The sequence below is a fragment of the Delphinapterus leucas genome, chromosome 8, assembly GCF_059928025.1.
Source record: "Delphinapterus leucas isolate spDelLeu-1000000601 "Yukka" chromosome 8, BTC_Dleu_Yukka2, whole genome shotgun sequence".
Taxonomy (NCBI): Eukaryota; Metazoa; Chordata; class Mammalia; order Artiodactyla; family Monodontidae; genus Delphinapterus; species Delphinapterus leucas.
The window spans coordinates 102,567,550-102,584,804 of NC_143136.1; the positions used below are offsets into that span (position 1 = coordinate 102,567,550).

The window sequence follows — 17,255 nt, forward strand, 5'->3', positions numbered from 1 at the left end:
TACTTGTGGTCATTCTCAATGTACAGTTTTGAATTGTATCCTCTTCACCTTATTTACCCCACATACTGCAAAGTTTCATATTTTATTGGCCCATGGGGTTTCCGCTTGACTCATAATTTTCTCCCCACAAAACTTGAAAATCAAACCCATGCTACTTCTTCTGAAGATCCTAACCTAGTCCCCAGGAAAACATTCTTTAACTTCAACTCTGTTTCTTGTAGGAAATATCCATTGCCGCGATATCTGCTCAAGATGAAATCACTGTCTCCCAGCTCCAGGGCACAGCACGCGTCAAGTGATGATAGGTGGTACCACGCCGCACTGGGGTGGCCGCGTTGTAGGTCAGGAACCGGGAACTATTCAAAACCTGACAGGCTGCACTGATGAGCTTACCTGCTGCTTTCCCAGAAGGGGACACCAGATGGACTTCCAGATCGACAAGTTCAGACACTGTTCAAAGAGGGAGGCAGTTCTGATACGCAGCTCAGTGAACACAGGGCGAGCATACTCTTTGCATCAGGGACTATCCCAGAGGTAGAACATGCCCTTTGTATATACTTAAACCCAACTCACCCAGCCCAGTATCTTATAAGAGTAAGTATTTAACAAGTATTAGATGAAAAAAATGTTTGGTGGCAATGAATGTTTTTAATGAACCTGAATTAGCTGATACAAAAGCATATTTCAAGAGCATCAGAAACTTAAAGATAGTTGAAAAGGTGAAAACCAACAATTTTACTTCAAGACAGCCAAGTCCCCCTTGCATACAAAAAAAATATAGAAAAAGTTTACCTGGCGGTCACTGCTTGAATCTTGAAGTCTAATTCCAGATTGATGATACTGACACAGGATGTAGTTATTAATTAATCCATGCTAGCCCACCCCAAACTAACAACATTGGTAAAAATGATCCCATATACATAAATGAATCCCTATTAATAGTGACGCTGCCTTCTCACCCTTCATACAATTTAACGTCCAGTTTCAGCCACCTGATGGGTCTAGCAGAGAACCACTTACACGGTCACTTAGTAAAGATTTTATTTTCTTTATTTGATGGTAACGACAAAGGCTACAGCCTAGTACTTAAGCTACCCAGGCAGAGCAACTAAAGGCAGCTATGCAAGCTGAAGAGAGCCGTAGAGACAGGGCACAGGCAGCGTGAGCCGGGCTGCTGTGAGCTGGTGCTCACCCCTGCATTTCTGCGAGGGCGGGGAAGCCAATATCACTGACTGCTCTCCCTGTTGACTTGAATTGACAGTTTTTTCTCCAACCATCTTGTTACTGATTGCATTCCACCTTATCTAGTTAAATACAAAGAATCAGCCTCCATAATAAAATCACCTTTTTCAGAACAACAACCATACACAATACATTCAGAATTACTGGGTGCTTTTTTTTCGTCTTTTTTTCCTTGAACTTGTAGGCATCTGAGTGTCTTTTGTTTCTTCTTTTACACCAGATATGGGCTGTTTGAAAACTATCTCATTATCTTTATCATCGTCATTCATTTTAGCCACTTCAGATTTTCGTTTCTCCAAAAATGTTGGTGTACAAACCGGCGTGGGGCCCTGGGTTCAACAAGTTAAAGATTATAATACATGAATGTGGGAAGATGCTAGGAATGACCCCCCCATCACCTCCCCTCTCTTATTAAAAGTTACGCATATTATTTTAGGCCTGTTTGCATCTTTTGGTGATACAGCTGCACATAATCAAGAGCTTAGGTGCTTATCACACTTACTATGAAAATTCACAATTAATGGATATATGATATGTTCCATGACAGAGTATTAGATGGAAGACTCTACTATGCCTGCTAAATCATCAGTAAGGATTTACCAAAGTCCCAAGATTAAATGAAATTTTAGCAAAGTGACAGTAGCAGCAACTGCTTTTCCTCTTTTAAATTGTAGTTTCTGATTCCCAAAATTCTGAAGACCATCGTACCTGGCTATCCACAGTCTTCTCAGGAGTGTTAGGAGTGACCAAAGACGCTTTTTTCTTCTTCTTACGTAAAGCCTTAAATAAATTTAAGAGACTTCATCAATCTGCATATATATCAGCTATAGTAGTCTTGAATGTATTTCCCCATTTATCTTTCTCTAATATCTGGTAGTTAATATGATAAATTAAAGTTTTACCTGGTGCTTTCTGGAATTTCGAGGACCAGTGTTTGAAGCATTTTCCTCATTTTTATGTAAGACCTTAACATAAGTAAACATAAAGAAGTTGTAAACTAGCAGTGTCACGTATGTACATTTTAAAACTTACCACTAGATCCTTATACATATTACGAATAAATTCTATATGACAGAGCATTTCAATTTATTTATTTGTTTGTTTGTTTATATGGGGGTAGCAATTTACATGCGGATCAGGGCAGACTTTATTTTATTTTAAAAAATATTTTATTTATTTATTTATTTATTTATTTATTTATTTATTTATTTATTTATTTATTTATTTATTTATTTATTTATGGTTGCATTGGGTCTTAGCTGCGGCATGCAGGATCTTCATCGCGGCATGCGGGATCTTTCACTGAGGCGTGCAGGCTTCTCTCTAGTCGTGGTGTGCAGGTTCTCTCTCTCTAGTTGTGGCATGCAGGCTCCAGAGCGCGTGGGCTCTGTACCTTGTGGAACACGGGCTCTCTAATTGAGGCGTGCAGGATTAGTTGCCCCGCGGCAACTAATCTTAGTTCCTCGACCAGGGATCAAACCGGAGTCCTCTGCATTGAAAGCAGATTCTTTACCACTGGACCATCATGGAAGTCCCCGGAGCATTTCAATTTAAAAAGCAAAATCCACAAATACAGTGAATGATCTTAAGTAAAGGGCAAAACTACAAAAGGGGCCTAACTGAGGAGCAGGCAGAAGTTGCAGAGGCTGAAGTGAAGGCCTAGAACCTGGAGCTGGCCAGAGAATCCTGCGTCAGGAAGTGGGGAGCCAGGATGAACGTGAAAAGGCAGGCCCTAGAGGAGGTCTGTCCTGCTTAAGTTCAGGACAGTGAACGCAGCAGCCTGCTTCCTACAAGGTAACATACGGGGCACAGGAAAAGCAGTTCTCCAGCTCCTGAATGGATCACAAGAGTACCAAGGCCCAAACTGTGACATAGTGTTGTTTTAACATGTATCAATACAGGCTGTGTTTGGGATTTGGGGAAAGAATTAACCACCAGGCACAGTGAGGTATCACCTCACACCGGTCAGAATGGCCATCATAAAAAAGACCACAAACAGGGACTTCCCTGGATGTCCAGTGGTTAAGAATCTACACTCCCAATGCAGGGGTCATGGGTTCAATCCCTGGTCGGGGAACTCAGATCCCATATGCCGCACAGCGTGAACAGAAAAAAAAAAAAAAGAAGACCACAAATAACAAATGCTGGAGAGGATGTGGAGAAAGGGGAATCCTTGTACACTGTCGGTGCGAATGTAAATTGGTGCAGCCACTATGGAGAACACTATGGAGGTTCCTTAAAAAACTAAAAATAGAATTACTGTATGATCCAAAAACCCTACTCATGTGCATACAAAGAAAATGAAAACACTAATTCGAAAAGATACATGCACCCCAATGTTCACTGCAGCACTATTTATTACAGCCAAAATATGGAAGCAACTTAAGTGTCCACCGACAGATGAATGGATAAAGATGATGTGGTACATATATACAATGGAATATTACTCAGCCATAAAAAAGAACGAAAATTTGCCATTTGATGGAAAGGAGGGCACTGTGCTAAGTGAAACAAGACAGAGAGAGACAAATACTGTATGTTTTCACTTATATGTGGAATCTAAAAAATAAAACAAATAAACAGATATAACAAAACAGAAACAGACAGATATAGAGAACAAACTAGTGGTTACCGGTGGGGAGAGAGAAGGTGGGGGGGGCAAGATAGGGGTAGGGGATTAAGAGATACAAACTACTATGTATAAAATGGGACTTCCCTGGTGGCACAGTGGTTAAGAATCCACCTGCCAATGCAGGGGAAACAGATTTGAGCCCTGGTCCCGGAAGATCCCACATGCCGCGGAGCAACTGAGCCCATGAGCCACAACTACTGAGACCGTGAGCCACAACTATTGAAGCCTGCACGCCTGGAGCCCGTGCTCCGCAACAAGAGAAGCCACCGCAATGAGAAGCCCACTCACCGCAACTAGACAAAGCCTGCGTGCAGCCACAAAGACCCAACGCAGCCAAAAATAAAAACAAATACATAAATTAATAAAATAAATTTAAAAAGCCACAAGGATATATTACAACACAGGAAAATACAGCCAATGTTTTATACTTTAAATGGAGTATAATCGATAAAAATATTAAATCGCTGTTTTACACCTGAAACTAATATAATATTGTAAATCAACTATACTTCAATGAGAAAGAAAAGAAAAAAAGGAAAAAAAAAGCAACAACAATAGAAAGGAAAAAAAAAAACAGCCAGGAACTGGGCCCAAGGATAGCAACTTGGTCTTCCAGTTTCTGGATAAGGTTAAAAGACCTAATAAACTTGGTAACAGATACCATCTCTTACCAACTAATTAACCTTTTGGAAATAAGCCGACAGGGTCTATGGAAGAGCCAAAACAATCTCAAGATATAGTCAAGGAAAAAAATAAGATCTTTACCTGTGCTATCCATACCCTAATGACCTGCATTCTTGTTTTTTAATTATAGATGTAGAACTCTCTTTACTATGAAAGAGGGAGGAGAGATTCAGCAAGGTCTCCTTGTTCAGCAAGCAATGAAGAACTGGATGAAAATCTGTTAACCCATGCATGTAAGGAGCCTTCCTGTATTTCAACTCCCACTCATTTAATCCACAGAATTCATGCTGACTGGTTAATTCTGACGTACACTTTGGGAGTATTTCCAACTTAGAAGACCATGAAACAAAATTTTAACTAGAATGGCATAAAAAGGATGGTCAATTTACAGTCTTGATATTTACTGATAACATATAATAAACCAAACATTTAATTCTGGCAATGACACCTTTACTAGTAATCTACAAGCATTATGGTGTTGGGTCAAATAGGGTTTAACTTCAATAATCTAAAATTACTAAATCAGGTAAATGTTGCAAATCAGCTAATCCCTTTCAGGAGTTTCCTTTTCTGTATAATGGAGATAATACGATTGCTATGACAAAATTTAGTCAAAACCTAGCATGGGATCAAAGTACTGGGTTAGATACTTTATACAAAGCAATACCTACCAGTGAAGGGAAGTCATAATCAATTCCCTTCTTAGCCAATCTCTTCCTGAGTGATTTTTCCTTCTTTTTAAATCGCTCTTCCATCCGTAGCTTTTGAAGAAGTGTCCGATTCTGATTATACCGTTTCACTGCTGGATATGATGGCCTTTTAAATGGCATATGCCACTCCCTAAAAAGTTTTTCATGTACTTTTTCAGGTGGTATAAAATGACCTATAATAATAATAAAAAAGGTTTTCGACCACGTGGGAGGGAAAGGATTTTCACATTAACTGTAGAATTTCCCGTGTCATTCCTCACTGCACAATCAAAATGACACGTCCCCCATTTAGTGGAGAAGCCTGAAAGATAAAGCAGGTGCCCAAGGGAAAGTCATACAGCCCACAACTATTTATCAAACACTCACTGTGTATGTGCCAAGAGCAATTCCAGGACTAGAGGTTCGTGAGTGAACAAAGACAAGTAGCACAGAGGAGAGCGTGGATGGTATCAAGTCTCAGGGCTCCTGAAGCTAAAAGGATCCCTACTTTTAGACTGTGTGACCCACGGTAGCAGAAGCGCCGATCCTCTGGGCACCCGCCCAGGACTAAGGCAGCTCACTGCTTATCTGCATCTCTCTGCTCACGGACACACACTGGGCCCACATGCAAGGCAAGCCAAAACCCCTGGAATCCACCCTCCACCAGTGATGAATGGGGAGTTGGTACACAAACATCCCAGTTCCCTTTCTTGTCAGGTGGGATAATTCTGTCTCCCAGTGTTACCAGCAGGACGGAGCCCAGCTGCCTAAGTGGTAACCTGCTTGCTAACATACCCTTTTCACTAACTTATTATCGACTTCCTCCCCCTGCCCCATGTCGCCACTCCTTACAGGTATTTTCCTGGGATCACCTCCAAGATAAACTGCTTCCATTAAAAGAAAAAAAGGGGGGGTGGTTTGGTAATTCCCTGGCAGTCCAGCGGTTAAGACTCCACGCTTCCACTGCACGGGGCACAGGTTCGATCCCTGGTCAGGGAACCAAGATCCACATGCTGAGCAGTGCAGCCAAAAAATTAAAAAAGAAACAAACAACTGGTGATGACGTGGCTAATCTCACTCGTATCCGAGTTCAGAGCCCTTTGTGCCATCTTTCAAAAGTCAGATACAGCACAGCACTGATCTGATACACGTGGTTACCCACTCAGCCCATTTCGTCCCAGCAAGAGCCACGTTTTTGTTTTTTTGTGTTTTTTTGCGGTATGCGGGCCTCTCACTGTTGTGGCCTCTCCCGTTGCGGAGCACAGGCTCTGGACGCGTAGGCTCAGCGGCCATGGCTCACGGGCCCAGCCGCTCCGCAGCATGTGGGATCTTCCCGGACCAGGGCATGAACCCGTGTCCCCTGCATCAGCAGGTGGACTCTCAACCACTGCGCCACCAGGGAAGCCCAAGAGCCGCGTTTTTAATGTGTGAACGAACGCAGGACCTCAGGAGTTACTGGGACTCTCTTAGCAACAGGAGCCGAAGTAGAGGGGTGCTACTTGGACACTGGGATGGGCGCCCTCCAGCCCGAGCACAGGGCGGCCGGAAGCTCAGCCCCGCCTCCGGAGGGCGCTGCTCTGGGAGGCTAGTCGCTGGCGGCCCTACACCTGCAGGGTGAACTTCTAATCAGCGGCCATCCTGCCACTCCCGATGGCTTCTCTCATGGAGGTGCTGCAGCCACTGCCATGCGGGCCGACTGAAACGTGACTCCTCACGCTAAAGGTCGTCCGGTCTAGAACCCATCAGTGGGTCCTGCTGTCCTCGGGGTACACTCTGGTCTCCCGCTTTACAAGGCCTCCAGTAACCTGACCTCCCTTCCTCTCATTCTCCTCCTGCACCTCTTGTGATTCTCCTTGCAGGTGAATATGGTCAGTCAGTTTGGCTCTGCAGCTGCTGTCCCCTCAGCAAATCCCCACTCCCACCCCTTCACCTGGCTCACTGTTTCGTAGTTCTCAGGTTTCAACTTCAGTGACTCCTTCTCAGGGAGCCCTTCCACATCCCACTAGGAAGCTCTTCCTATTTACTCAAGGAACCTAACCAACCCCATCTCAGCCTAAAGCAGCTCTCACTCTGGAAGATTTAGAAGTTCCCATTAGACCCTGTCTGGAAAATGCACTTAAACCCTTGCACCACTGCTTAAGAGAATCACCCCAGGGGTGGGGTGGGGGGATCCAAGCAGCTAAGCAACCCGTCCTTCCCTCCCGTCAGCGGGAGGCGTCCCCGCAGCCCCACAGGTAAGACGGGTACTCACACTTCAAGAGTCTTTCGCCAAAAAGGTAGTTGTTCATCGTTTCAGCAGCTATTTTGGCAACATCTTCAGATTCAAACTCCACAAAGCCATAGCCTTTGCTATTTCCAGTCTGCAATGGAAAACCCACCACAGAAAGCAGAACAATTAAATTCTGATGTGCCATCAAACTCCTAAAATGTCATTAGTTTAAATAATGTACATTAGCCCCCTCACTGAATAACATTAAGACACCTTTAATTCCAACTTCAAATCACATAGTCCGGGGACTGTTATGGGGAAAGAAAAGTTCAGAATAGTCTGAACTTGCCACTGATTTTGAAGCATTCCTGGGACTTTGATTACGTATGATGAATACATTACTGTAGTTGGAATTCATCCAATAGCAACAGCCCACCATAAAGGAAATGTGGGAGGCCCCCCAGCCCTTTACTTGTTATTGATCTCATGGGTGGTGGTCACGTCATCCATGTATTTATTAATACTACCCAGGAGATGGTATAATACTTCACAAAGAATGCATGTGATATAATTCCCATTTTATATGGAAAAACTGAAAAGAAATGAACTCCTCAGTGTCTCTAAAGTTAATCAATAAAATACTGATACACTGTCATGTTTACTAGTGACTGGGCTTCTCCATGGCTGGGGGCAAAGGACATCCTCTGACGTGGACATCCGGAGTTCTTGGCCTCCGCACTGTAACATACAGTGGATTTTTCTCACTGAGCTCGGTAACAAGAGTTCTAGAGTCCGAATGCCCAGGTATGGACCCTGGCTCTGACACTTAATCGGGTAAGGAATGTTCAAGCCTCAGTTTTTCCTTCTATAACCACTCTCACAGGGTTGCTAGGAAAATATGAAATAATCTGTAAGCGCTCCACAAGATGTCTGTCAAGTACTCAAAACATGTTACTGCAGGGTGGCAGGGTATGCCTGCCCAACATCCGCTCCTTTGGCATAGGATTATTTTGAGATGAAGGAATTGAGAAACAGATACAAGAAAAACTCTCTGTCCTCCCCTTATTTACCTAAAAACAGGACATGAATTTACAAAGGTGTCTTCCTCCCTCTACCAGAAAGACAGAAGTTAGAGGACTCTACACGATAAACTTTACGAAGTAGACCTTATCCATCATTAGTCTCCCGTATATTTGCCTTCCCACAATTTGCAGCCCTAAAAACTCAAAGCACTTTTCCTTCGTCTTGTCGCTCCCCAAAATGTTTTGCTCCTTTGCCAAGATGCTGTATAGGCCCAAGTTCTAACCAACCCTTTGAGTTATTCCTCTCCGAGCAGTCCCACGTGTAAGCATACATTTTAGGTGTTTGTTTTGGTCTTGTTAATCCCTTTTTGCAGTCCAATTTACAGGGTGCCAGCCAGGGACCTTAGGAGGGCAGTAGAAAAAGAACTTTTCCCCACTACAGATCCAGCTCTTACCGACAACGACTAGAAATACTTTACAATCTTGCATTAAACAACATATTCTCAGATATGGCTCAGAACTGGTCATGTGATCCTGGAAATGAGAAACCATTTAAAGGGTGTGTGGCTCAACAGAGTTGGAGGCCAGGAGGCTCACTCCTAGCACCACCTGCGCCAGCGACTAACAACTCAGACACGGCCACAACCCAGAGTCTCAGTTCAGTTATCTGCAACAGGACGATTCTGGTAAAATCTGACAGTCCTTTTACAATCCCAACTCAGGAGAGGAAGGATGGTGGAGTGTAAAACACTGTGAAATCTAGCTCAATGTACCACACTGTGAACTAATAAATCTTTTGAAACCTGATGTGAAAATACATGCCAGGTGTCCAAAAATCCAAAAACTTAAAAGCCAACACCTCGACCTAGTAATCCCAGAATGCTGACAATACCAAGCAAACAGTCAAGACCAGGGTGTGTGGGGAGGCGGTAGCTTTACTATGCAACAAAGCTGGAAATGATGCATTCCAGTGCATCTCAGCAAGGAGCACGCATTCCAAGACAACTGGCCTCAACTCTCCAAAAAAGCCTATGTCAAGAAAAACCAAACAAGCAAAACAGGAGTAAAGAGACCGTTCGAGACAGGATGAAGAGCTAAACAAGCACGTGCAATGCACGGACCCTAACTGGATCCCAGGGTGGGCAGGGACCACGGGTGTATGTGACGATGGACAGTAAATAGATTTTTACACTGGGATTACATGGCAGAATGTCCTCGTTCTTAAATTGATGATTATGCGTTTAGTATTAAAGCATTACAACTGCCACTTGCTTCAAAAGGTTCAACAAAACAAAGAGGTGTGTACCTTTTTATAGATACGGGAAGAGATGAAGCTAATGCGTCAGGATATTAATAACGTGTGAATCCAGGGGAGGGACGTTCATTACACCATTCTTTCTACTTCCCTGTAGACCCGAACATTTTCAGAATACAAAGTTGGGGAACAGCTATACTCAATATGGAGAAACTCATTCTGCACTCAGTCATCCTGAGGATAGGCTGTAAAGCTCTATTTTTCAAACTCAGAGTCTGACCTTTTAGAGGGCAACAAAATGAATTTAGTAGGTCAGAAAAGTATTGTTACAAAACTGAATAGAAAGGTTAAGTATCATCTCCTGGGACTTGTTTTTCATTTATGTTTATGTACACGTACATGTGTGTTGCCTTGTAGATTTCTTATTGTGGACTGAAGGTCTGAAAAATACCGTTCTAGAGAAAGTTGCCTACACCTGCACCAAGAATGTTCCTAGCAGCTTCACCTACAAGACTGGAAAAAACCTAGGTTTCAACAGGAGAGTGGATAAATAAACTGTAGTATATTCAAGCAAAGGAACAGAGCAGTGACAACAAATAGTTAACTCTGATTTGCTTTAACTCAAGTGGGAAAATGTGGAAAAACCGTACTGAGAAAAAAAGAGATTCCAATAACAAGAACTCTACGGTTACAACCAATAAAGTGTATGTGTGGGAAGAAAATAAAGTGGGCCACTCCTCTATTAATGAAACAAACCACATAAACCTTTCCTTATTAGGACGTAGGTATGATACAACAATAACGTTTATATAGTACTTTGTGTGTCAGATGTTCTAAGAATCTTACACTTATTACCATATTTATCTTCGATTAGATACTCCTAGGAGGTGGTATCTTACAAATATGAAAATCAGAAGACAGAAGCATGGAGAGGTTATAGAATTTGTCCCTAGTCACACAACCAATAACATGTAGAGACAGGCCTCATACCTAGGTAGTCTGGCTCCAGTGTCCTTACCCAACTACCCACAATACAAACCTTTGCTGTCACAGTGATGCTACATATCAGAGGCTGATACAAGATGTATGAACCTGCTCCTCAAACTGAAGTTCACATACCCCTGGCTTAGCAGTCACAAGACAAACAGGACTCATTTATTGGGATTGTCAATTTACTTTGAGGACTTGAAGCAATTACCTTTTTTTTCTTAAAAAGCAAAGCAAACATTTACAGGAATACTGATTTTGCTCTCATGGCTGCTTCAGGTTCTAGACCTTATCCAACCCCTTTCTGGAATGAAGAGTAATAAGTGATAACATGCAAACATGCTCCATAAACTGTCAAGGATGATACACTTTTGGAAAATAAAACAATCTAATTCAATACAAAAATCCTACCTTGGTACTCCTGGACAGTCTGAATCTTGTAACAGTGCCAAACTGGGAGAAATATGCTCGGATCTGGGTTTCATAAAGCGACGGAGGTAAGTGGCCCACATAGATCACTCCAGGAGTAAGTTTTTGTTTCTCCTGTTGCTGAAGACACAAAGACCGGGCAAATATTTTCTTTGTAATAAGAAGTCACAATGCAACAAAACTTGTGAAACTCCTTGCTCTCAGTCTAAGACAAGAGGTCAAGAACCTACTCTGTATTTCCACTTACCATAACACACTAAAGAATTAGCTGTTTAGACATAGAGAACAGACTAATGGTTGCCAAGGGAGGGGGAGGGATGGATTGGGAGGGTGGGGTTAGCAGATGCAAACTATTGTATCTAGAATGGATAAACAACAAGGTCCTCCTGTAGAGCATAGGGAACTGCATTCAATATCCTGTGATAAACCATAATGGAAAAAATACGGAAAAGAATATATATATGTATATACACACATACACATATACATACAACTGTATCACTTCCCTGTACAGCGGAAATTAACACAACACTGTAAATCAACTATACCTCAACAAAAATAAAGGTTAAAAAAAAAATTGGCTGTGTAATGTCTATCTCCCCAAGAGGACAACCATCAAGCAGTAGGCGGTCTTCTCAGCCTCCCACTCCCAGCCCGGAGTGCCAACTCCTAGGCAGCAAATGGAGCTTGGCAAATACTGTTTTTTAAGAATTCCAAAACCACTAACCGGGCAAACGAACCTCCCCAGTTCGGGGGCAAAGCGGAAGCAGGACGGCTCCGGGGTGAGGCTGATCCGCGAGCGGGACGCGGGCCGACCCAGCAGCTGGCTCTCCTCTCCTCTCCTCGTGCACCCCTCTCCCATACCCACCCCTTACCCCTCGGAGGACCCTAAGGCCCACGGCCCAACCGCGTCTTTTCTCGGTCCTCCCGGGGAAATCTCGGCCTCCTACCTCGTGAGGTCCGGGCCCGCCCGGGGTGACCCCAGACGAAGCACAGGCGTGGGGAGGCCGAGGCGCGCCGGGCAGGACCCCCAGACCCCGTCCCTCGCCTCCCCTCGCGGCCCGGGCCGCGCTGGCCGCTCACCTTGCTTGCGCGCCGGCGAACCTGTGCCACCTCCTTCTTAAACTTGGTATCCTCCTGCGGGTTCAGGGACAGGAGCGGCTTGGCCGGGCCAGTGAAGGCCGCCATGTCGCCAGCTCGCAGGCGAAAAAGACACACGCCTCACTCCCGGAAGGGCCGAGCCCTCTGCTTCTCCAAAGCGGAAGTGACGGCAGGGGCCTGGGGCGGGGCTTGGGGGTGCGGGGGCGGGGCCTCGGGCCCCGCGCAGCTCAGCGCGGCCAGAGGGCGGGAGGGACTGCTTGTTTGGCCGGTGCCGCAGGGCATGTCCAGGGTTGCCGCCCTTTGGAGGTGTTCCCTCGGCCTGGTGCTCAGTACTTCGGCAGCCTGCCTGCCCGTGGTTCCACCCGTCCGCTGAGGTCAGCTCTGTGGCCAGGTGCTCGCCTTGGAAAGGCCTTTGTACGCTGATCTCATCCTTTAGTAAGGACCACATCTTCTCTTGTCTCTTGTAGGAGATGCTTTTTCCTCTTTGCATTGTTGCAGGGCAGGCATCTTGGCTGTTCTCAAAGTTAGATATTTGATGTATGAGTCACATACTGGCCCCTGTGTCCCCCAGAGGGGGACTGACCAAGAGGATACAGACCAAGTTCTATGGTTCCCTGAAGGACCCTCCCTTAGGTGTGTGTGTGAACAACCCTCTCTTTCCCAGGCTTGAATCCCTGACTTATCTCATACTTCCTATGGGGAGCGGAGGGGAGGAGCAAAGACGGGAAGAAGGCAAACTGGCAATTCTTTTCTGGGAGTTTCTCCTCTCGAATCTTCTCAGTCCCCTCCAGGAATTCCTGGCCCCCAAAGAATCAGGTGGTGACCCAAGGCTTCGCAAAATTGAAAGAGCATATGGACTGCCGATTCTGATTCCTAGGTCGGGGGCAGGGCCCTAGGTTTTGTGTCTCTCACAAGCTCCCAGGTGAGGCTGATGATCCGAGGATTACACTTTGAGTATCAGGAGTAGAGATATGGGGAACTGATCTCTGAACCGGGTTGAAATGCATCCCCCCAAAAGATATGTTCAAGTGTTTAACCCAGTACCTGTGATGCGAGCAGGGTCTTTGCAGATGTAATTAAGTTCAGATGAGGTCGTGCTGGAGAAAGTTGGGCCCTAATCCAATGACTAATGTCCTTACAGGAAGAAGGACGTTTGGGGACACACACACACACACACACACACACACACACAGGGAGAATGCCGCGTGAGGACAGAGGCAGAGGTTGGAGTGATGCTGTTGGAAGCTAAGGAACGCCAAGGATTGCTGGCAACCACAGGAATCTGGGAAGAGGTAAAGGAGGATTCTTCCCTAGAGCCTTCAAGAGCATGGCCCTACCAGCATCTGGAACTTGGATTTCTAGCCTCCAGAACTGTGAGAGAAGACATTTCTGTTTTAAGCCATTCAGTTTGTGATCATTTGTAATGGCAGCCCTAGGAAACGAATACAGTTACCATATTTGGTGCAGCCTGAAATGGTTTTCTGAGGAAAATACTTTGATTGGTCCTGGACCTGTCTTGCCTTTTAGGACCAGGTGCTGCAGGAGCTCCTGGATGTTCACAGAAGGCTACCAGGCCACCCTCTCCATGGCCTTCACCAGACCACAGAAGTCAGCCCTTAACTGGGGACAGGGTCTCTCAGCCCCTGGATCGCACCGCAGCCCAGACAGGACCTGTTTCATTTCCCCGCTTCTGAGTCTGGGCCATTCACAGCACCTTCCCGTGACATACGCTTTGGCCCTGCTGGGGACCATCTTTTTCTGCTGTTCCTCGGCTGCCCAGGGCCCAAGGGTCACTCTGGGACCTGGGCAGGTGGTCACGGGAGCTGATGTGGCATCCTGGTCAGAGAGTCCAGAAACCCCCCAGCCATGTGCCAGGGGAGATTGTCCTCCTCTCAGGTGGGGCCTCAGTCTTCTCAGCCGTGAAGAAGACATTGGGTGAGATGATTGTTAAGTCTCCTGGGGTAGGGGTGGGGGAGTCTGCACTCTTTAGTGGCAGCAGCAACACTACTAATGATCAGACTAGCAGCTGGCCTTCTGCGTGCCCCAGGTGACAGGCTAGTGTCGCCTGTGTTTGTCCTTCCACCCTCCCTCCCTCCCTCCGTTCCTTTCTTCCTTCTTTCTGATTTTGTATGTAGGCAGGGAGGCTGCTTGGGTGGGACGGCTCTCACTGAGCTGGACCGTCCCGTACACACTGCCTTTGCATCCTGTCCCCAGCACACGTTGCCAGGGCCACCCCAGCCCTCCCCGCCTGGGCACTTAACAACCCACATGCTTCCAGGCACTTCCGCAGACCCCTGATTGGACGGTTGAGTGTGCTCACCGCAGGTCTCTCCCTTCCTTTTCCCCAACTGCCCTCGCATATCTGCTGGGACAGAATAGTGGCATGCCTTTCCCATGGTGTCACCATCACCACCTATGGGCTGGGGGTCCAGCATGGCGAGGGCTGCTGGCTGTGATTTGAGGTGGGGCTGGCGGCAGAGCGGGACCAGCTGCAGGGCGAGGAGGGATGTGCTGAGTGTCCGGGCAGCTGGGCCTTGGGAGGAGAGGGCTCTGTGGGGCGGTCCTGAGAGGGGAGCCAGTGGGCACCGGCAGGGGCTGAGGTGCCTGCCCAGCCCTGCCCACCTTCCTCCTCCCCTGCTCTCCCCCCTTTCCATCGCTCTGCCTGGTCCCTGCAGGGCCATCCAACATGCCACTCCTGGGACGTGGGCCCAGCTACCAGAGTCAGCCTGCTTGGCCCTGCCCTGCTGCCCCTTGCTCAGGCACAGGGCTTCTGGGCATGGAACTGAAAGGGACAATTTTAGGGGAAGAAGTGGGGAGCAGTTCTCATCTGTGTCACCTGGCTCAACCGTGGAGCCTCAATGCATGTCACCTGACAAACTAAAAATTCAGTCTGCAGACCATTTAGGGCCACATGACCTGAGGCTGGGAGGGACATTTTTTCCTCTGTCCTGTAGATGACTGTCACCTGGGCCACATCCTGCCCTGTTCTGGGTTTAACATCATGCACAACCCCAAATCCAGACCCCGAGTGTGGCAGTGACCCTGGCAAAGCTGGGTGGACCGCCGGGGGGATAGGGATGGGGAGAGTGGAGAGTGGGGCCTGCCTAGAGGGCCCAGGTTCCCTCTGAAAACCCATGGACTGACTCAGCAATGCCCTCCTTCATCCCAGGATCCTTTCCTGCCTTCAGTAGGGCTGTGGGTCATGGTGTCCTGGGTCCTGCAGTCTGAATCCTGGTGCCCTCTTCCCAGCCTGTGTTAATCATGTTTGCATTTTCTGATGTTTTGACACCTTAAAAAGCTTGCTGGTGGTTTGGGGTTAGCAGGTGCAAACTATTGTATCTAGAATGGATAAACAACAAGGTCCTACTGTAGAGCACAGGGAACTGTATTCAATATCCTGCAATAAACCATAATGGAAAAGAATATATAGATAGATAGATAGATAGATAGATAGATAGATAGATCACTTTGCTATACACCAAAAACTAACACAACATTGTAAATCAACTACACTTCAATAAAGAAAAAAAAAAAGCTTGCTGGCTGCAGAGACTGTCCCTCCCAGTGCTAGCCAATTGTTAGAGACAGCAAAGGGCTCAGCCTGCAGCATCTCCTTACCTGACTCTCACACACCAAGCCAATATCCCCTCCCCTAAATCATGCCAAGGCGAGGTACCAGGCAACTTGAGACCACTCCTATAGCCTGAAGTCCACCAGAAGCATTCACATTGGCCAGTCCTGAGCTCATCGCCCTGCCCTGCCCCGCCCCGTCCTGCCCGTGGCCACAGGGACACAGGGACACAGGCTCTGGCTTGGCTTTCCCTCACTCCTGCTCCTCCTTCCTGACCAAACCTGGTGCTTCCCCGTGTGGCCCTGCCTGGCACGGTGTGCCCTGTCTTCTCAGGAGACGCAAGGAATAAATTCTTCTGTCAATGGCACTGGCCTCTCTAGCTGTCATTATGTCAGCTCTATAAAATCTCCTACTTACACAGCCCAAGGCCCATCTCTTTTTTCTCTCTCTGCACTGACTCCCTAACCCCTTCTCCTGTTCTCAGACTGCAGGCCACAGCTCCCAACCAGACTTCTGTTTCTCCCCTCTTGCCCTTCAATGAACCTTGCAGATGTGCACCACCCATGACCTTGTCTGCAGTACTATTAAATAAGGTATAATTTCACCCTTAAATTAGCCCAGAATGTCTACAGTGTTAATATTCACACTGGGGAGAGAGCAGCCAAGCTGGCTCCTTCAGGCCCTGGTGGGCAGGGGAATGAAAATGAAATCAAGCTCTTTGCAGAGGGATTTGGCAAAATATGTCAAGAACTTTAAAAACAGGACTTATCAAAAGAATGATCTTATTATCATTTTAAAATTTCTAACTTTAATTTTTTTAATTGAAGTATAGTTGACTTACAACATTGTATTAATTTCAGGTGTACAATTGGTAATTTGACATTTTAATAGGTTATACTCTGTATAATTATAAAATTTTGGCTTTTTCACTGTGCTGTACGTTACATCCCTGGTAACTTATCTATTTATTTAGTTTTAACTTACCTATTTCATATCTTGTAGTTTGTACCTCTTAATCCCCTTATCCATTTTGCCCCTCCCCCCACCTCTCTCCTCCCTGGCAACCACCAGTTGGTTCTCTGTATCTGTTTGTCTGTTTCTGCCTTGCTATGTTTGATCATTTGTTTTATTTTTTAGATTCCACATATAAGTGATATTATATAGTATTTGTCTTTCTTTGCCTGACTTATTTCACTGAGCATAATACCCTCCAGGTCAACCAATGTTGTCACATTTGGTAAAATTTATTCTTTTTTTATGGCTGAGTAGTATGCCATTGCATCTATATACCATGTCTTCTTTATCCATTCATCTGTTGATGGACACTTAGGTTGCTTCCATATTTTGGCTATTGTAACTAGTGCTGCTATGAACATTGGGGTGCATGTATCTTTTCAAATTTGTGTTTTTGTTTTCTTTGGATAAATACCCAGG

General features: G+C 45.9%; 1 protein-coding gene across 1 annotated transcript; it reads right to left on the reverse strand.

The window, feature by feature from the left end:
- Positions 1-628: 628 nt before the first annotated feature.
- Positions 629-12,383, reverse strand: NIFK (nucleolar protein interacting with the FHA domain of MKI67). The gene is made up of 7 exons (XM_022590591.2): positions 12,233-12,383; positions 11,132-11,269; positions 7,499-7,607; positions 5,230-5,441; positions 2,145-2,207; positions 1,951-2,022; positions 629-1,571 (listed from the first exon to the last, which is right to left on the reverse strand). The coding sequence occupies exons 1-7, from the start codon at positions 12,335-12,337 to the stop codon at positions 1,383-1,385; spliced, it is 888 nt and encodes a 295-aa protein (XP_022446299.1). The 5' UTR covers positions 12,338-12,383; the 3' UTR covers positions 629-1,382.
- Positions 12,384-17,255: the final 4,872 nt, after the last annotated feature.